Raw genomic sequence first — 22093 nt, forward strand, 5'->3', positions numbered from 1 at the left:
TTTGTTTATATTACACTGTTTTGTATTTTCCTTTATTCTTCTATTCATTTGTTCCCATTGCTTCTGTATCCCCCTCATTCTGGTATGCTTTTCTTTTTAGCCATTACCCCTTTTTCAATCTTTTCATTCTCTGATTCTCTGATTTGTAACTGTTCTTATCTCAATACTTGATTTAAATATCTTTTTCCCCACCTCCCTTCCTTTTATCCTGCACTGTTCCTTCCCACCAGTGACCGGCAGCGAGGACATGTGCGTGTACTTCTTTGATGTGGAGAGGGCTACCAAGGCCATTGTAAACAAGCTTCAGGGACACAGTGCGGCTGTCCTTGATGTCAGTTTCAACTGCGACGAGAGTTTGCTGGCCTCCAGCGATGCTAAGGGCATGGTCATCATTTGGAGAAGGGAGCAGAAGTAACGCACCATAAGCCCTCTTTGGGCATCCAAACCTGTAAGGAACATTCTGAGTTCATGGAGCTGAACAGTATTCATGCCAGTCCTGTCGGATTGCCTCCCCAGCAGGTCTTGATTTTTTTGACAATTTAAGATTTGTGCAATTGGCCGCCTTTACAGGGGACTTGACTTTGGTTGCTGCTGCTGCCACGATTGAGCCAGGAGAACAACTTTGCTTTTTCTCTACCTGTAGGTCTAATACTGAATTGAAACCTTAGTTCCATGCTTCCTTTTACTTTGACTCTCCATCTGACATTTTCTGCTGTGCTTTTTTTGTGTGTTTTGCTCAGGCATGAAGTCATTGTGTTGACCCCACTGTACCAAAATGGAGAGATATGCATTGTGGAAACTGGGGCCACTTAGCCAGCTGAGGTTGGGCATCATTTTGATCTGGGCTGGTTGCTGCTGACCTAACAGGAGGTTAGTTGACCTGTTACTCTAGTGGGTTGGGGCTAGGAGGAGAAGTTGAGAGTCCACAATTTCGTTGCACAATCTAAGAAGGTTTTCCCTGGACGATATGCTGAAGAACAACACTACAGTCTAATAATATTTAAGATTGATAGAATTGTGTGAATAGCAAGTTGTGAGATCCCAATGCAGTTGGGTTTGTATGGCAAGAGTGATTTCACACAATGTTGTGGTGGTGGTGACTTTGTGAACTTCTGTGGGATTTGTTCTGCGGTTGTTTGACCAATGAAACGTTTAAGCACTCCTAAAGCACATTATGAAAACAGGACCAGTGGATTTCCGGGAGGTGAAATGTCATCCAGCATCTGCTGAAGTTACAGGTTGGGAGTGACTGATAGAATTTATAAAGCACACACTAGAGACTAAACACCTTTTGGCTTTTGTGACTTGCAAAAAATTGATTTTCCAAGCTGTTTGTGAGTAATCCCTTGTATGGCTGTTCTCAGAGTTCTTTGTGCCCAAATATTATGAAGGTTTTTGCTCCATAGAAGTGCGTGCCTGTTTTGGCCGTAGAGTCACCATAGCTCGGCCTGAGGGCTGTTTATTTTGCACTGTCAGTAGGGTGACCCACTCCACACTTGTTCTATTACTGGATATGGACACTCCCTGTTGAAACATCTTAGGGACTGCCATTCAACGGTAAATGTCCACGGAGGTATTTTGGCCTTGCTAGTAAGTTGGTACATTTCTGAGAGAGTTCACTGCTGGACTAGGTTCACCCTAAAGTAAACGTTTTAACATTGTTAGTTTAACTGCAATTGGTTCCTTGGAAGGCCAATCAAGGAATGAGCTCCCAGATGGCAAAGTACATTGAGGAACGAAGCGGAAAATGGTACCAATCACATCTGTGCTTGGTCACAAGCACCAACTCTCATTCTGTACTGTCAAATCCCTATAGCAAGCTGTTCCATTCCTATTGACTAAGTTTAGGACCTTGTAATGTCCACATCAGTAGGTGTGAAGACATATCATATAGAGGGCTTGCCCTGCAGTTGCACATGCTTGAGCACCATGGTATGGTCCATACTTTCGTTCCCTTTTGCAGTACTCCTGCCGGGGGACATTTTGGTGCTTGAAAGGTAGGTCTTGAGCTACCCAAGGTCTCCCTGTTGTTCACTGCCCCTCTTGCCAGCAGCAGGGGACTCATGACACTCCACTAAAAAAAGCCTGAATACGAATATACTCTGCTCTAGTGAGCTCCTCTGTTTTATCAAAACCCCATAATTCTGACCCATACAAAGCAGAACTAACTTATTTTGCGTCATAAACTAGCAGGGCAGCGGCTACCGGTTTGCTTGACGAATATGACTGTTCGTGCTGGAAGCTTGACGGCATGCAGGAAAGCACTACTTAATGCTCAGGGAGAAAGTGGATTAGTGAAGCTTGCTTGGGGTGTCAGATGCACTGAGAAAGAACAGGTGGCCTCTTAATTTATAAAGCAGAGCCCATTCGTATTCTCCAAGTCGGCCATTCTTAACATTGCTGTTTGTGAAGTCTTCTGGTTACAATTTGTAAGAATAAAAAACATGTAAATAACCAAACAGGAAGTAAAACTTCACTCCCCTCTTTCCCAGAGGGTCATGGTGAGGGGAAGCTGACAAATAAGCATAGGTTGTTTTAAAGAAAGTGTGAAGAGTGATTTTATATTTAACCCATATCCTCAGATAAACAGAACTGCTCGGGCCCTATGTACTGCATGTGCTGATGAAGGAATGAGTTTTCCATTTGTACCTGTGTCTTGTTTGTGATCATGTGAATAAAGCTTGGTGTACCCAATTCCTGCTTTTATCATAAAAATGCATCTTAATGAAGTCAGTCCATTTTATTTAGTTTCTTTAAACACATTTCCCAGTGCATGTCCCATACAAACCTACAGTGAACGTGCAGTATTTTAGTTGAACTGCCACATTCATCCTGTCTGCGTGCACCCTGGGTCTTTCTGCTCTGTAACGTGCCCCTCACCCCTGCTCTAACTCTACTGGGATCCAATTCCAATGTATTTCAAACCTGTGGCTCCCTGAACCTTTCTTCATCATTTGATGTTTTAAATAACAGATGCATGTCATCTTGCGGAGCCAGTGCTTTTATTAGGATAAGTGATTGTGTTAGGCAATGTATCAAAGGGAAATGTATATTTTTGTAGTATGTACCTGTTGCAGATTCCCTCTCCTGTCTTCTGCTGTTAGGTCCAGAGTAGTAATTTTCTTTCTTTTGGGAAATATTTTTGTTTCAGCTTCAAGCATGTGTGCAATGGCTTGTGATCCCATTCCCCCAAAGCCCACAATGCGTAGGGACACAGACATCAACCTTGATTGTGTTTTTCTACTATCTTGTTTGAAAGTATCATATTTGTACTCTGGATTTAATGACTGTAGGAGTTGATAGTTATGATTCTGAAAGTAGACATACCATCAAAAATAATGGGGTTCCCCTGGGCCCCTCAGAACCTGGGAATATAATGATAAAAGCTACAGTGTGTTATGTCGTGTGTCCGAATTGCTTTGTGTAATTGAAATGGTGTCTAGAATATATCACCAATTTGTGCAGATCAGTCAATGGTTTTAAGAACGGACAATTGCCACAACATAAATGGAGTTTGGTCCTATACTTGACCAATGTTTAACATGCCATAGTACAAATCAATGAAGGAATAGACCACACAACATAACCAGACAGGCTGAAATTTGGTATGCAGGAGGTGTACACCCCCAGAAGGCTAGCCACGTCTCTAGGGTGGCTGCCTGGTCTGTACAGCTAAGGAACATTTTTAAAATTGGTAGAAATAGTGGGTTCTGGGTTGAAAAGGTGACCTACACCCCCGGATGTGGTCACCTCTGGGCAAACTAGCCACTGGGGCAAGCAGCCCATTAGCCACTTGCACCCACACCCCTAAATCTAGGTTTTAGGGACTACCCCTGACACCAGAACCTCAGTTCTGAACAACCTGGATCAAAGAGGACAAAGAAAAGACCCCTATCTGTGACAACAGGACTTGCACACAGCAAAAGAGAGATACTCTGTCCATGAGGCAAGACTCCTGGAACTGCCTGATCAAGACTCGTCCAAGGCCAACTTTTGGTTCCCCCAGACAGAGGGACCCCTGTGACAGCCTGAACCACCCTCAGACTTCCCTCAACTAGTGGCACAAGTCCCCTGCAAACTGCACATAAAACAACACTCGGCATCCAAAGAGTCACTGGCCTGCGGGCCGTCTTAGGGATCGCCCAAATCCAGGTGGTCTAATGCATTGTGGGAACTCAAGTCCTGCCTTCCACGAAGTTATAGGCAGCTACCATGTTCCCCGCGACCACCGGACGCCGAAGTACCTTTATCCAAGGATTACCACTGCCAAGGCTTGTTGGTCGCCAGTCCACCTACCGACCCCTGCACTCAACGCTACATCTACAGGAACCTTCGACCGGCATCAGCAACTACCTTGTTGCTGTGTTTTTACATCTTGTTCCCTGCAGCACAGTGTAAGTGGTAAAGCAGCTCTCTCACAGATCCGTTCAGCACCAGGGACAGCCAGGACAAATCGTGACATGGTCCTGCGACCTGCATCACCTTTACCCTGCAAGGGTTCCACACAACGCGATCTGCAAGTGACGGATTGTCACCAGTGTTTTTTCCCATTGATCGCAATGATAAAGTGTGTGTGTGTATATGTATATATATATACTATTCCTTTGTTTTGGTGTCTAAATTAGAATAAAAACACTTTATTTTTATAAATTGGTGGCGTATTTCTCGAGTTGTCAATTACTTATCCATGTTGGTACTCAAAGCCTGTCTGCTCTTCGCCAGACTACCAGGATTGAGATAAGGATTTATTATTGGGAATCCAAGGACCATCTTTGGAGTCTGTGAGACTATTGCATGGTGAAGTCTAACCAGCATCATCACTTAAATGACCTGCAGCCATTGGATTTCGGCTGCGAATTATGGCAAAAGACCAACACTAATCACAAAGACAAATATTTTTAGCACTGATTTTTCCAATCTGACGTCTTCTGGAAGCAGTAGGATGATGTGTATCAAGGTAAAGCTCCAACAGAACTTTTTTCGAAGACTCGCGGAAACCCACAGTAATCTCACGGGGTCCACTTTAGAGACTGAAGAGTATATTACAATAGAAAGCCTTATTGTTATCACTGCCCTCAAGGCAACTTCAGTTGTTTGCCCCATCAGTGTTTGAAGCAATAGAAGTACCCAAAGAGAAAACAAATGGTTTTGAAAAGAGACCGTTTAGAAGGGGTATAAGATTCTGTTTCATGGCCCATCCTGCTAAATGAGGACAAATAAAAGGTAACTTAGCCTTGATAAATGGGGAGACCTCTTTCCCATTTATATCATAAAATAGTTTAAGTGAATCAAGGCAAGTTGGATGAATTTATAATTAATTGGTAAATTCCATTGAATGATGACTTAAAATATATTTATTGAGTCCATGATCCACAGTGATTCTTAAGGGACCGTCCCGTCTCTCCACGTATCACATCTGTCCTCTCTGTTGACTGAGAGCACACTGGTAATTACGTGTGTTACCATGAAAAACCTCGATTACTAGGGGCCTAACGGGTTGATGATCCAGAAGGTTGGGAAATTGTATAGTGATTAAAAATATCCAGGTTCCATCTCCAATTATTAATTCTTACCTCATCTTTCCTTCATACTTCTTTTTGGATTACCTCATTTTTCTGAATATATATATATGCTGTATGTATTTTGAACTTTTGTATTTTATCACTAACTTGAATTTTTGTTAATGTTTTGTTATATATGTCAAGGGGTCATACAATATTGATGTTTAGGTCTCGCCTACGCAGCGCGCATGCCCTGCGTAGGAGAAGACCTTTAGGAATCGATTCACTTTTTGGGTCAAAAACGTGCACGCTTTGCATTGCTTTCAATGGCAACGCGTGCACGTTTGGTGATTCCCTTGCGAGAGCGAGCTTTGAAACCATCTGTTTGTAATTAACTTGCAACCAGATGGTGCCCCTGCTCGCTCCCGCAAGGGAAACGCTGTGAGCGCTCTCGGCTGCACTCCCCCACCCTCAGCTGCATTCCTCGCATCCCACGGCATTTTGCCTGCAGGAGCGAGCAGTGCCTCCTGGTTTACATAGAAAGGGTCAGCTTGCCTGCATTACTGAGTATATTGTATGTGTTTTAATTAATCACCCAATGAAGTATTAAACATAAACCCGCAGCTTTGTGGCCTAAAAACTGATCCTGGCACCTGAGCATTTTGATGAGCTGCTCTACCTCTCTCTTTACCTCTCCCTCTCTACCTCTCCCTCTCTACCTTTCTCTCTCTCTATCTCTCCCTCTATACATCTCTCTCTACCTCTATACCTCTCTCTCTGTACCCCTCTCTCTCTACCTCTCTCAAAGATGGTTGCAGCATCTACGTGGGATACGGTGGACTAAGCGGCAGCCGGAGCCTGACAGCACTGCTTGTCCTTTAAAAAAACGAACCGGCATTGGCATAGCCAATAGGTCTCCCCTTTGGAACCTTATAAGTGTTTAGTTATCCAGTACAATATCCTTGGCGCAACAACATCAAGTGTTGCATGGCTAAACACTTATAAGGTCCCAAAGGCCAGACCTATTGGCTATGCCAATGCTTGTTTTATTGTTATGATTGTTAATGGAATTGAATTTGTATAAATACTACGTGGATGTTTTCCTCTCTTGTTTTACACTTCTATTTATTTCTTACGTGATTTTTGTTCTTATGTGGTTTTTGGCTTTTTTTTTTATGCCATATTGATGTTTCATTTATATATCAGCCTTGAGAAAGCCCAAGGCCTGTATGCCAGAAGGGGGCGAAACACGTGTTGGCTGTTTTGGTTTCTTTTACCCAATAACAGTGATTCTGATCCCTTAAGAATCACTTTGGACTATGGACTCTTCAATCAATAAATATATTTTGAATCATCATTGAATGGAATTTAGAAATGAATTATAACTGCATCCAACTAGCCTTGATTCACCGAAATGTTCTTGAAAAGAGGACCAACCTCAAAAAGAGAACCGAACTAGAGTGGATGACTGGTCTTGCAGCACATGCCAGCTTCATACTAAAAATCAAACTCACTATAATGTCACAGGAATAAGGATAGTGGAATCAGTTTAGACAGTGCTGAGACTAATTGTGCCTAACTCAGAGAGAAGACCAGACAAAACGTCATTCCCATTGACCCAACATCAAGCCATCTAATCGAAACCACCCTCCAAAACAGTGTTGGGGCTGCGGTGTAAGCCGAAGCGGTGCATTGTGCTCTTTATATATCACCTAAAGCTTTATCGCGTAATGGTCCTTTTGCTTTCCCATCTCTAATCAATTCTTGATGTCCAGTCTGGACTTTATGTTCAACTTTCAGAGGCCTTGTCACTACAACTAGCATGGAAAAAAAAACATTTTGCGTGGTGAGCTTTCATTCTCTTGTTTCTATGCCAAACCTTGGTATACTCTTCCTCCGATTGCCTCATCAGCACCCCACCATGCTCTTTCCTTATCCAATGCTCTCTGGCATTCTTTCTGCTTCTCTACTTGTTTATTCAATAGGTCACACCTCTGTCAATAAAAGTACACTGGAGTCTTCAGGCAGGATTTATCTTCCTTGTTGTCGAACTTGATAAGTGGTCAGTTGCTACAATCACAGATCAACAATAATGGGTCAAGTGCTGCCATTCAAACCAAAATTGGAAAAAGACAAACATGGTATCAGGGTACTGAATACTGTTAGAAATTGGGTTTTTGGTTGGCTAGGGTATGCACCTAAGCCAGGCGGTATGCACCTAAGCCAGGCAGAACCCACTACTCTGGTCAGGGTACGTTACACACCTAAGATAACCCCTACTCACTCCCATGGTAGCTTGGCACAGAGCAGTCGGGCTTATCCCAGTGGCAATGTGTAACATATTTATGTGTGTTGGTGTGTGTGTATATACACACACACACACACACATATATATACATACACACACACTTATATATATATACACATATATATATACACACACACACATATATATATACACACACACACACATATATATATATATATATATATGCACACACACACACATTTAGAATAGCCAATATTTATCTGGATAAAACTGCAAAAATCAAACATACACAAAGATGGAGCGAGGGCTGGTTACGGAGTCGGGCAGACCCCATTACGGTACCTTGGCGGCATCAAGAAAACAAAGATGTTCCACAACACGAGAGGTGAGGTGTCGCAGAGGCCAGTGCGGGTCACTTCTTTACTGCTGCAGGGAAGGTGAGGCATTGGTTACCTACTGCTGGGCAGGGAAGGTGATGTGTTGGTTCCTTACTGCTGCAGGGGAAGTGATGCTGTGGTTGCAGGTGCGGTACATCGCTGTGAAGCAGCATCGAGGAAGTGTTGAAGGTCAAGCCGCAATGTTTCGGCTCCACAATGTCAATGCAGAAACGCTGGTGTCAGCTTGGTCTGGGGTGCGGTGTAAGTCGGAGCAGTGTGTTGTGCTCTTCACAAGTGTTGCCCTTGGCTCCAGGGCAGGCCTTGATGACGTCGGAGTGGATAAGATGCTTTCATCAGCAACCTTGGCTTGGTGTAAGTCGGGGCGATGCGTCGTGCTCTCGGCTTCGGTGCAGGCAGTGGCATCGATAATGGTGTCGGGGTTGCTGTACTTGAGTTGGAACACAAACTACTAGATTCCAAGGGCCCCGGAACGGGATTTGGCACCACTTGGCAAGACGGGAACCTAAGCAGAAGAGCTCAAGTGCTGTTGGCAAGAACAGGTGATGTCTTTGTTGGCCCTGACACTTCTTAACAGGAGGCAATCTCAACTCAAGCCCTTGGAAGCAGGATGTAGAAAGCAAAGTCCAGTACTTTTATGCCCAGGACAGAAGCAGCAGGCCAACATAGCAAAGCAAACAGCAAAGTGCCAGTCCCTCTCTATCCAGCTCTTCATCCTGGCAGAATGTCCTTAACCAAGAAGTGTTCTGAGCATATGGTATCACAAGTTCCCTGTCCTTGCCCCAGACATACTAAAGGGGGTGTGAGTATTTCACTGTCAAGACATGTATAACATAACAGTACATATCCTACCTCTTAAATACACTTCACCCTGCCATGGGGCTACCGAGGGGGGGGGGGGGGGGGGGGGGATGGAGGAATAAAAGGGAACGCCTGGGCCTGGCCAGTGGGTGCACTTGCCAAGTCTAAAATGGCAGTTTAAAATGACAGACACTGCAGTGGCAGGTCTGAGACATGTTTGTAGGGTTACTCATGTGGGTGGCACAATCAGTGCTCCAGGCCTAATGGTAGCATTTGATTTACAGGCCCTGGGCGCACCCCTGGTGCACTGTACTAGGGACTCCCTAGTAAATTAAATATGCCGATCATGGAGAACTCAATTATCTGTACATTTTAGACAGAAGACATTTGCCCTTTAGCACTGGTCAGCATTGGTAAAGTGCCCAGAGTCCTAACACCAGCAAACAAGCATTTGCAACGCAATAGGTCTTGTGTTTGCGAGAGTTTAAGCTATTGACATTGTAAATTACAATGCCCTTTATTTATCAGGTTTGCTGATTAACACATAAATAAAAAGGAATTGTCATTTACAATGCCAATAGCTCAAACTCTTGTAAATGAGACATATTTCCTTCCAAAGAAGAGGCCACCATTGTCCCGGGCTGCTTAGCAAGTGAAAGCACGCATGGCTGGCTGAATATTGCAGGAAATAATGTCATGCCTGCAGTAGGAGAAACTCATTTAAGAAAATAGTGCTCACAGACTAAATAAGACATACTGTGTAACATCAGAAGTAAAATGGGCCGTCCGCATGGGGGGATACAAATGAAGACAAGGAAGTACTAAGGAGGGACTAGCAAGCCTATTAACTAATCAGAAGCCAACATTTACAAAGGAGAAAGGCACAAGCCAATGAAAAATATGGACAGAGCTTCAAGTCCATACTCTAATACAGCATGCCTTACAGAGCAGTGCATGTGCTGCCCAGGCTCAAACTAAATATTAGCACCCCCCTCATATCCATTAAAAGGTAATTGAGCTGCGGAAGGTTGTTGTTGTAAAACGTTGAGTTGAGGGTCGTAGAAATTTGGGAACCACGGCTCTACGGTCCGGGCCACTGAAATTATGTGATTGTGCGGCTGCAGTGTTTTCCCAGGAATAATATGGATCATTTGCTGCATGATCTGCAGATTTTAAGACAAAAAATTGTTTCTAGTTCAAACGGTTCAAGTTACTGAAAAGCAGCGACACATACTGGTATGCAGTGGAAGACCCTTTGCAAAGATTGAACGGGCACCTTTATGTTGCTTACTGCTACTGCAACCTAAGCCCATACAATGTAACAAGTGCAAAATGACAAAATATTCAAGTAATATTATCATACAATGTGCCTCATTACACCAAATAATTTGCCTTTTCATGCCGCATAATTTGGCCGTCCCCAGCCACATAATTCCAGTGACCCCGACTATAGCTTATATCCTATGAACAACCATCATTCGCTCCATTTATTTCACTTAATGTTCCCTCACGTACTACTTACAAAATAAAAATCCATGCTTTCAAAATCGCTTCCCAACCCACTTCCTCGTCTCCTCCCCGCCACAGATTTTAAATGATACAATGCAAAACAACGACCGGTGTTCAGCTCTAGTTTTGTAATATAATGGTTGCCCTTACAACAAATTAGTAACAACAAGCATTGACATAGCCAATAGGTCTCGCCTTTGGGACCTTATAAGTGTTTTGCCATGCAACAGTTGTTGTACCAAGGATATTGTGCTGCATAACTTGATATTTATAAGTTCTCAAAAGCGAGACCTGTTGGCTATGCCAATGCTTGTTGTTTAGGTTTCCGGTCGGTCATCACATCCTGTTCACGGTTCCTCCTGGACACAGATACGCATTTCATGTTTTCGGAGTGCTCCAAACAACGGCGGTGATATGACCAGCCACGTCGTTATTTTAAAGAGGGGGCTCATTCAAGCCCTTTTTCACAGGCCAAGGGCCACCGCATAACCGGTTTAAAAAAAAAAAAAAATAACGCATTCCCGTACATGTTCCTGCTTCACCTTGCACTCCTACTTCCTCCTGCCTTTTGGGGACAAAGTGTCATGCCATCCCTCGAGAATATCACAATTTCCAACGGTAACGCTAAACCTCTAACTTATGGTAATCTCTTCTTATTGTGGATTTTTCATGGCAGTAAAATACATCTGTGGTTATAAATGCACAAGATGCATCTTCTCTGCAAAAATGAACACAGGGCTTTAAACTGAATTTTTAAACAAGCAGGAAGTGGGATAAGGGAGGGGGGTAGGGCACGTCGCGCGCACTAAGGCGGAGAGAGGCATGCAGGCTGGCAAATGGTGTGCACTTTCACGGCCGCTTTTGCTAAACCTCTAACTTATGGTAATCTCTTCTTATTGTGGATTTTTCATGGCAGTAAAATACATCTGTGGTTATAAATGCACAAGGTGCATCTTCTCTGCAAAAATGAAAGCAGGGCTTTAAACGGAATTTTTAAAAAAGCAGGAAGAGGGATAAGGAAGGGGGTAGGGCACGTCACGCGCACTAAGGCGGAGAGAGGCACGCAGGCTGGCAAATGGTGTGCACTTTCGCGGCTGCTTTGATGTTCTCAGTGGCTGCGCGGCTCACTGAGAACATCAAAGCGGCCGCGAAAGTGATCACGCAGGCTGACAAATGGTGCGCGCGCCCGGCGCACATGCACTGTAGCTGGAGGCCTGAAAAAAGCCACTAGTTAGCACTTCCAAAACCCGCTTACTAAAACTCTCGCCTGGGCAGCGCTAAAGCGCTGGCTCAGGTGAGATCTAAAAAGTGAAGTTATGACGTACCGTGCTGGTCTGAATCGTCGGTTAGCACACCCACCTCGTAGGAGGTCCCACCCTCTAATTTAGACTACACTTACTAACCACGTCCCACAACAGCTGCCATCTTTCGCGCCTGAGCGCTCCCATTGAATCCAGACTGCTGCGCGCACCTACTATGCCGGAGCGCCTGTGTCTTGCCCCGCCATCACATGTGATGCCTTACACTGGTCGTGCTCAGTTATTCTCCCAGCTCATTCACCTGTCTCCCACTGCGTTTTTTGCGCACAGCTGCAGCTCAGATGCCTTAAAAGGGTGGCTGACGAAGTTTTCAACCTTGCCTACCATGGCGCACGGTAGTTAGGCTCACTGCAGTTCAAAGAACGAGAAAATAATGGGGCACCTCTTGCCTCTGCCGCCATGCTTGATCTAACAATCAGACGGTTTACAGTGCATAAACGTACCCGGGAGTGTAAGATGTTGGACATATTGAAAAAACATTTGCAATACAATAGGTCTCGCATTTACGAGAGTTTAACCCCTTCGCTGCGGCGCAAATTCCGCCGCAGCGCTGGGGGGGTTGACGGCGCCGCTGTGCTCATGACGGAACCACGCCGTCATGAGTCACGGGTGAGCTGTGCTCATGACGGCGTGGTTCCGTCATGACTCCCCCCACTGCGCTAATCGCCCGCACAGGCGGGGAATTAGCGTCGCGTGGGAGAAGCGGCCGCCAACGGCCGCAGCATGACGGAACCACTCCGTCATGAGCACAGCGCACCCGTGGCTCATGACAGAGTGGTTCCGTCATGAGCGAGGAAGGGGTTAAGCTATCGGCACTGTAAATGACAATGCGTTTTATTTATGTTTTAAAAACCAAAACACAAATAAAAGGCATACTCATTTACAATGCCAATAGCTCAAACTAACTTATGTAAATGCGAGACCTATTGCAAATGATAGACATCGCGGACGGCGGGGGGGGGGTCGAGAAGGAGAAGGCATGGACAATGGGAGTGGTAAAGCACGACAACGGGAAGGAGGGCAGGGCTGTAAAGAAGGCACCAAAGCACGTCGTGCCTGCAGTAAGAGAGACTGGAACAAAAAAATACGCCTCACAGTCTAAATAACACATACCATGTGACAACCGAAGTAATGGGGCCAGTCGCCATGGGAGGTGACAAATGAAGAGGGGGCGGTCCTAAGGAGGGACTAAGAAGCCCATTTACAAATCTGAAGCCAGTATTTAGTACGGACAATGACAAGCCAATGGCAAATATGGGCAGAGTGGGCAGGGCTTCTATTCCAGTACAGCAGATCGCCAGAGCAGCGCATGCGCGCTTGCTCAGGCTGGCCTAACAACGAAATGCAGCACATTTAGAAACAGGATGTCAAAGGCAAAAAGGCAGGGTAAAACCACGCCTGAAGATGCCAGGTCTAACCATTATGTTATGCATGTATGTATGGAGAAGCTTCAAAATCTACTCAAGTTCACAAAAAGCCCCCAAGTGATTGTTGCACCGTCTCAGTAGCTATGTTCTTTGGACCCAATCCCATACCAAACCTGGAAGGATAGGACCAACATTTGTCTAGCTGTTTGAAGGTGTGAGGAAAAGGCCAGGCTGAAGAACTGGATGTTGGTCATGTCAGAAGAAACAACATCAATGCTTTGTGTATTGCCGTAAGACACACATAGACACGTAATTTTTATCATATATGGCTGCATTTACTAATGTTTTGCTCTGGATAAAGTAAACGCAACGGGTTTTGCTGGGATGTACATCCAACACAAATCATTGTTTGCGCTGGATAGTTTTCCAGACTAACGCAAAGTTGCGCAAAGCACTGCGTTCAACTACTTCGTGTCAAGGGGGGCCTTCCATGGATGGTGCACGGGTGTTCTCATGCAAACACCCATAGGCTTTGAGGCAAATCTCTATCTACAATCATTCGTAGATCGGTAATTGTGTTATAAGCTTTTCGAGGCAGGTGTAACAATTTAAAATCTTTTTATTTCTCCTACTCTGTATGTGCGCTGCATTGTACAGCACACAAACCTAGCAGAAAATGTGTTAAATTATATTTTTTGTCGTAGAAGGGGCATGTCCCAGTACAAAAAATATTCCTTGCAGAACACACACACTATTGCACAAGAAAATATGCATTAGCGTACTAAACAGCGCAATGCGAAAGGAAAACAGCACACATATCTTAGTAGATATGGACTGTTCGCTATTGCACTTTCACACAACGCAGCAACTTTAGTGACATTTTCATAAATCTGGGCCACCATCTCTTTGCAGGACCAACACTTAAATGTACTGCGTGGTTTACATCACACTTATGTTATGGTCAATACAGTTGTTGCCTGAGTGGTACCGGAGCAAGAAGCACTATGATAAGGCAGATGTATAGGGCCTGATAATACTCATATCCTACAGATCTTTAGTTTTTTTTTTATAGCTTTTATCAATGTGTATCATTTAAATAAAATGACAATTTGTCTTATATTAGTGAGTTTAATGAAGTATAGCACCGAATAAACTAGTCGTTGATTGGTTAAAGCTACGTAGTGATTTAGACAAATTTCAGAGAGGACTGTAAAATATTTTCCATATTTCACCACTCCCTGCAATATATAGGTTTAAATACCACTGCATTGTATGCAACAAAATCACCAAAAATACTATACATATTCTGTTTAGCACAACTCCCCACGTTCACTAGGAGAGTCAAACCACAAAACCATTCTTACAGGTAAGAAAAGGTTATATGCCTGTAGTCCTGGTTGTGTATCATAGGAATCTTCATAGAAGTCCTTAACGCTTGAATAGTTCCCTTTCGCACGCACGGATGCCACAACAAATTTCTCTATAGTTCATTCATGGTAACAAAACAGCAACAAAATGTCTATTTTTGGCCAGGATGGAAAACAACAGTTGTCTAATTAATCATGTTGAAGATGACTGTGCGCCATTTTGTTTATTTTGTCCATTCCGAACCATAACATTTCCTAGCCGGCGGTTTACTAGTGTCCTTATAATATTGAGTAGGTTTTGGGAAGACACAAATGACTTCCTTAGGAATAGGATTGAAACACTGACTGCTTTAATTCCCACATCGAATGACGCGCGTGTTGGTCTGCTTAATTTGTTTGTAGGATTTTTTTTTTTTTTTTTACTCTGCGTCATGCAAATGTCCAGATCGTTTGTGCCAGTTTTGAAAATGAGTATAAAATTGTGAGATAATACATTGGTACTTTGTGTTACATATGCCAACTCAATTGCAAACAAAATAAAACAATGGGGGTGTCTACATGAGATGCATCTGAAACCACGAAAGCCAGAAAACCACCCTTACGGCCAGGTAATGTTCTTCTCCAGTGCTGGATAATTGATAAATGTTATGTTACTTAGCCTGTGAGCATCTGTTCTTGACATGTAGTGCTGTAGATTCATATGTTTTGCATAAGTCCGCCATCTAGTGTTGGGCTTGGATGATTAGAAGTTGTTTTTGTTCCAAGACATTTTCTTCGAGTCACAAGGCCGTGTGACACCTTGTGAGAAGTTGGCCTGGCATATGCTGGTCACTAGTTATAGTGGCCACCTTGCACCAGTCCAATTCGACTCTTGGTAGATAGGTTTAAAGACAACCTTTTAAAGAAAGCTATCCTAGTGGTAGCTGTGGAGAGCAGCCTTCAGGCTAAGTCTCTGAGGAATGTAAAGCAGCTTGTTTTACCTTATAATCTCTTGAATTACCAAATGAAAAGACACCACACAGGTATATATATCAAATATATATGTATTTATTTCTAAATATACTCTACTAATCTCTTTATGAGATTAGAGCCAGGTAAACATTCAAAAGACCAACAGTTCTCAATAAATTAAGCCAGTCAGTCAGTCAAAGGCTTTATTTCGATAAAAACATATCATAAAAGCTTTACAATTAAAAAAGAGTTTAAATTCATTTAGGTTAAAATCCAAATATTACAATAAGAATAAGACATATCATAAATAGATGTTAAGAACGGATTAAACAATTTCTTTAAGCCTTTTGCTTCTAATGCGCCATGCCCAAGATAGAAATTTTGATAGGGCGCAAGCATACAGAGGGCGGGAGTCAGACATTAAAATACGTAACGCCTCAATGTAGTGCCTAGTGCCTAAGGAACGGCACAATTGCTTGAGCCATCTTCTTCTTGGGTAAACATACTGTGGGCATTCAAATAAAAAGTGGGCCACAGACTCTTGTCTGAATATACAAAAAGGACAAAATTCAGTGGTCTGGGCAGGGGGATTCCACCGGGAAGTAAAAACATAAAGTGGGAGAGTCCCGGTCCTAAATTTGAAGTAAAGAGATCTATCATGAGGTCTCTCAATAATGTCGAGGTACAGTTCCCGGATCGGCTGTTCCTTGAATTCCAGAAAGTCCTCCGTAAGTCTACCCAATGTACAGTTCGTTTTTCTTTGGGTCGCAATCCAATTCCAATATAGAGACTTAAGCGTAGCTTTCGGGGGGGAAGACCTGTTTTCCCATGCTGCGCTTAGCCCAAGATTGCACAAGAGGATTTTCATGTCGCTCAGCCACTTTATCTTGTGCCATCCCGGGAGGGACATAACTTCTGAAAGGCCTTTGGCATATTTAGCTAGTTCCGGGACACGCCATAGTCGGGCCCATAGCAGTAGAGGGCGAATTAAGCACAAATATGGCTGTAGCCCTAGGGGCGTACCAGACCATATACTAAAATAGTGGTTTAACAAACTCGACTTGCAAAAGTAAGAGGCCTAGGGCCTTGGGAATCGCTGGGGCTTCACTTCTGCAGTGTTAGCAGGTAAGTAATCAGCCCACAGGAGACGCGTGCAGTGTCTAAACACACACGTGGGTTTCAATGGCAAATGTTGCGGTTTGTATTTTACAGTTCTAGGGCACTTCAGAATGGACAACAAGCAAACAACTTACAGGGTAAGTACTTCGAGAGCCAATGCACACTTGGGCACCGTAATGCAAGAGTTACCTCACCCAGGGAAGCCGGGTGCATACGTGTCCTTTGGTGTCGGGTCGCGATGCTGTTTTCAATGGAGATCGCTGAAGACTTGCTGCTTGCGTCGTCGAGAGAAGTGTCCGCTGGAATCCGAAGATGGATTGGAGTTGCAGAAGACCTAGAAATTGAGGGGACAGAGTTCAAAGTCACTTGCCAGTGACCGGTGGCCAGCAAGATGGATGACCACAGCTGTCGCGTCTCTTCAGGTCGCTGATGTCGTTTTCTCTCTTCGCTCACGAGGACCAGGAGGGATCGAGGAAGACCAGCAGCTGGATTCGGAGGGTCCCACGACGTCTGCAGCTGTTGACGGTGTCGGCACTCGGTTTGGAGCCAACAAGCCTTGGCAACTGCAAGTCTCGTGTGGATGGAAGATTGTCGATGGAGCAGTCCAGCAAGGTCTGATGGACTTACCCAGCGAGGGTAAGTGAGGGCAGGCCCAGAGCAACCAGGCGAGCCCTTGAAGGTGATGTGGAAGTCTTCTGGAGAGTCGCTAGCCAACGGGCAAGCAACCGTGAAGACGCCTTTGCAGGTAAAGTTCACCAACAGCCCATGGTCATCCGGGACGAGGTAGGTCGCTGATCTTCGGTACTAGACCTGCTCGGGACTTGGATAACAAGTGGTCCAAAGCACAACTTCGTTGGACGTAGTTTAGGGCTTGCACTCGAAATCAATGCACGGTTCCCTGGTATTGCTGTTCCTCGTCACTCGTGGGGTCCAGATGCCACAGCTTCGCTGGGGACTCAAAATGGCCGTCAAGAGGTCAGGAAATCCGCTTCAGGGGACGCAGGGACTTCGGGCTCCGGCGGGAGCGGTAAAGTTTGCAACCGTAGTTCAGTAGTTTTGGTGCCTGCCAAGCAGGGGAGTCACTCCTTGACTCCAAGGGAGATCCTTCGGTCTTCTAGAGATAGTAGAAAGTTGAAGGGCCAGGATTCTTCTTCGTAGAGCGTCGTCCAGGTGTAATCTAACTTGCATTGGCAATGTGTGGTATCTTATAGTGAAAAGATGGGAGGGACTAGCTCTATGACCACTCCTCTAGGAGGGTCAGGGTAGTGGGCGGTTACACCCACTTCCCTTTGTCCAGTTTCGCGCCAGAGCAGGGGCAGGTAGCCCCTGAACCGGTTTGAGCTGGCATATGCACAGAGGAGCCTACTGCTCCCCCAGTGCAGGACTTCAAAGCACTCTAAGAGTGCACCCACCCAGCTCCAAAACACTAAATCCTGTCTGGAAGGTGGTGACACCTCCCTGTGACAGGAAACCCTTTGTTGGGCTCCCTCCACTGCGAGTTTCGGTCAGCAGCAGGAGGGCAGCCCGGTGTCTGTGCTGGTGGCATCCATTTTGTGATGCCAGCGCTCTAGATGATTTCTACCGTGTAGTACAGTGTGTACATGTCGTCCCCTCTAGAAGGGTGGGATCCTACTCCCACACCAGTTACTGGTGTGGGGGTAGGATTCCAAGTTGTTTGACACCTAACACGACATGTTTTGATGCAGTCATTCCAAAGTTAGCATTTACCGCGAGGTTATAATGCACTTAAGAGTATATGGTTTAACCGCATCCACAAACAGCAGCAGAGAATAGACTCTGCCAGCTGCAGAGGGGTCCTGCTCAGGCAGAAGCACCCCCTCACATAGTAAACCAAGCACCCTGCCCTTGGGATTGATAGGGCCTACCATAGGGGTGACTGATAGGTTTATATGTGTGTGTATGGTGAGATATAGGAACCTATACCTCAGTGAGGAGTGCTAACACTACCTCACACAGGCTGCAGTAGCAGGCCTGTGGTGTCAGATTGTGAGTGCTTCCCAGGGGTGGCATAATACATGCTGCAGCCCCTGGTAGGCCTGTGAAGTACCAATGCCCTAGGTACCTAAGGTACCATATACTAGGGGCTCATAAGGTACCACAGTATCCAATCACTAGTGCATCTAATATGCACACCAAGTTGTTTAGAGAGATCAGTTAGACTGGGGCCCTGATTAGCAGGGACCCAGCCAGACTATAGCCAGAAACCAGTGTATACATCAGAAAAAAAGTGGGGGCAGCAAAAGTGCAGATCCTACTCTCCTCCTCTTGGGAATACTGCACATGGTGTTGGACGCCATCTTCAGATTGGTTTGCCGTAGGTAGGTGACAATGTAATAGTGAAAAGTATAGCAAAGTGATGGGCATGCAATAGTATAATGTAAGTATGTGAACTGCAACCTACACCGGGCTCTTCTGAGGAGGAGGGGGGATGGCACTTGTGAATATACATCACTATATGCCAAGAACAGATGCTAACAGGGTAACATAATCCATTTGAGGCATGTGTGCTGTAGATACACATGCTTTGCATAGACTGTAGAGCAGTCCATCTTCCTAGGTAGTGGTTAAACTGTGGGGGTTGCAGTTGTTTGAGAATCCTTAAAACTGCTTGGCCAACATTGGCTTTTTTGTGTGCAATACATCCAAATAATAATGTTTTGTAAATGTGTGTGGAGTGGACCATGTACCTGCTTTGCAAATGTCAGCAATATGAATGTTCCCATAAACAGCCATAGAAGCTCCTATTTTCCTAGTGGATGAGCTTTAGGGAAACATGTAAAATTATTTTAGATTTTGTATAGCACGTTTGGATGCATTTAACGATCCATCTTGAAATTCCTGATTTTTAAATCACCTTTCCTTTATGAGGTTGTGTAAATGCAATGAATTATTGGTTTGTCTTTCTGAATGTTTTAGCTCTGTTGATATAAAACATTAGGGCTATTTTAACATTTAATGTAGGTAATGATCTCTTAGCAATAGAATCTGGTTGCGGGTAGAAACAAAGGTAATTCAATGGATTGATTAATATGGAAACTACTTTTGGAAGGAACTTAGGGGCATATTATCAAGGCCAGGCGATAATTATCGCTCAGCGCTCTTAGCGCGAGGATAATTATCGCTGGCCAACTCAGAATTTTATCGCTGAGATAGCGTGCTATCAGCAATGCTCATCTCCAAAGCGATAAAATTCAGAGCGCAAGCTGCCAACTGTGCGATTATCGCTGGAAATACAGCGATAATCGCACAGGGTTCGGCGATAGCTTGCTGATAGGGCAAGGCATACTTAGCCATGAGATCCACCTTCCATAGGATATCATGGCTAAGTCAGTTTCAAAGCAGGCACAAGGAAAGTAGCGATAACAGAGGTTATCGCTACTTTTCTTGCCGCTATGCTTCTTAGCGTGAGGCTTGATAATAGGAGAAATGTCGCTTAGCGACATTTCTCCCATTACTCTGGGGAGGAACGCCCACTTTGCATCTCATTAGAGATGCAAAGCTGGGCGTTAAGGGAAAGGGCGAAGGAGCATGGATTCATGCGTCAGCGTGTCCTTGCTAATAGGGCGTTAAAATTGTCGCCGCTTTTCGTCCAAAAACGGACGCTAAAGCGGAGATAATTTTAACTCCGGGCCTTGCTGATATGCCCCTTAGGATTTCTTCCGTTTACCACTTTGTCTCTACGTAGCTGGAAGAAAGATTCCTCAAGTGTTAATGCCTGAATTTCACTGACCCTTCTAGGAGAAGTGGTAGCAATTAAAAAGGCAAGTTTCCATGATAAGTATTGTAATGGACAGGAATGAAGAGGTTCGAAGGGAGGACCAATGAGTCATGTTACTACAATGTTTAAGTTCCATGCTGGTGCAAGGAATGAGTATTTTGAGTCCCTCCATAAAAGCTTTAATAACAGGAATCTTAAATATTAAGTGCTGTCTATTTTGAAAATAGGCTGCAATAGCCACCAGGTGTAAACATATAGATGTATATGATAGCCCTGTAGTTTGTAAATGCAATAAATAAGTAATGGGTGTCTGCACCCTTGCATTAAGAGGGTTGATGTTCTGTTGACAGTAAATAACATTTTCCACTTGGCTGCATAACATTGCCTTGTGGTAGGTTTACAAGCTTCCTTAGAATGTCCATACATTCTTGTGCCAAGTTTAGATATCCAAATTCTAAGACCTGAGAAGCCAAATTGCAGGGTTAATTGATTAGGGTCTCTTAGTGTCCCATTGTTTTCTGTGAGAAGTTTTGGCTTGAGGTGAAGCTTATTGTGTGGAACTAGGGATAGTTCCAAGAGGGTCAAGAACCAGGGCTGGCGAGCCAATGTTGGTACAATGAGTATCATAGTAAGATGTGTTTGCAGGATTTTCCTAACCACTAATGGAAGAAGTGGGAGAGGCAGAAAAGCATAGGCAAATATCCCTGATCAACTGATCCATAGTTCATTGCCCTTGGACTGTTGGTGTGGGTACCTGCTTGCAAAGTTTGGGCATTTTTAATTTTCTTTGAATTGCAAACAGATCTATTTGTGGAAACCCCCACCTTTGGAAGTATGGTAGGATTGTGTTGTAGAGTTCCAATTTGTGGACTTATACAGTGTCCTGCTTAGGTCCTCAACTTGCCTGCTTGTCCCTGGGACATGTTCTGCTAAGAGATTAATGCTGTGGTGTATTGCTATGCTCTATATTATTTTTTGTGCTAACAGAGATAATTGGAGAGTGCGTGCCCCCCCCCCCCCCCGTTTTTTTAGTTGTCATATTGTCTGTTCAAATGAGGACAACTTTGTGCAGTAGGTGAGGTAGGAAAGCTTTCACTGCTAGGTGAGCAGCTTGTAGCTCTAGGTGATTGATATGGAGATCCTAGTGTTTGGAATCCCATACTCCCTGGATTGTGAGGTTCTGGAGATGAGCTCGCCAACCTGTAAGGGAAGCATCTGCTGTGAGAATTGTTAGTGGAAATGGATCCTGAAACAGACGCCCTTGGATAGATTTTGTGGATTCCACCATTGCAGAGTGGTGTGTGCGGCTGTCTACCAACACTAGATTGAGTAGTTTACCCAGTGATTGTGTTCACTGACGAGAGACATTCCTGGAGAGGTCTCATATGTAGTCTGGTATGTGAGACTATTGAGATACAGGATGCCATCATGTCCAAAAGCAGTAGAAATGTTTATGCTGGGATACAAGTACCTGCTTGAAACTGTTGAATTAATGATATTATGTGGTTGATTCTTTCTGGACTTGGAAATACCAATACTGAATGTGGGTTGAGTATGGCTACTAGATACGGTTGTACGGTACATGGTTCTAGGGTTGACTTTTTTAGAGTGATGGTGAACCCTAACTGATGTAGAAGAGTTAGGGTTTGTTTAGTATTGTGGTTGCGACTGCTTGCTTTTATTAAGAAGTAATCTAGATAAAGATACACATGCAAGTTTTGTTTTCGAAGAGGAGCTACTGCTAGACATTTTGTGA

At 44.4% G+C, this 22093-nt stretch overlaps 1 protein-coding gene across 4 annotated transcripts in view; it reads left to right on the forward strand.

The window, feature by feature from the left end:
• The window catches only part of WDR13 (WD repeat domain 13), a 50761-nt gene extending 48067 nt beyond the window's left edge, over window positions 1-2694 (forward strand). For all 4 annotated transcript variants that reach the window (XM_085629623.1, XM_085629622.1, XM_085629621.1 and 1 more), the window contains exon 10: window positions 231-2694. In XM_085629623.1, the coding sequence (XP_085485749.1) occupies window positions 231-415 (185 nt within the window). In that variant the 3' untranslated portion in view covers window positions 416-2694. The remainder of the gene's footprint in view (window positions 1-230) is intronic.
• The last annotated feature ends 19399 nt before the right edge of the window (window positions 2695-22093 follow it).

Source organism: Triturus cristatus, chromosome 10 (genome assembly GCF_964204655.1).
Source record: "Triturus cristatus chromosome 10, aTriCri1.1, whole genome shotgun sequence".
Lineage (NCBI taxonomy): Eukaryota > Metazoa > Chordata > Amphibia > Caudata > Salamandridae > Triturus > Triturus cristatus.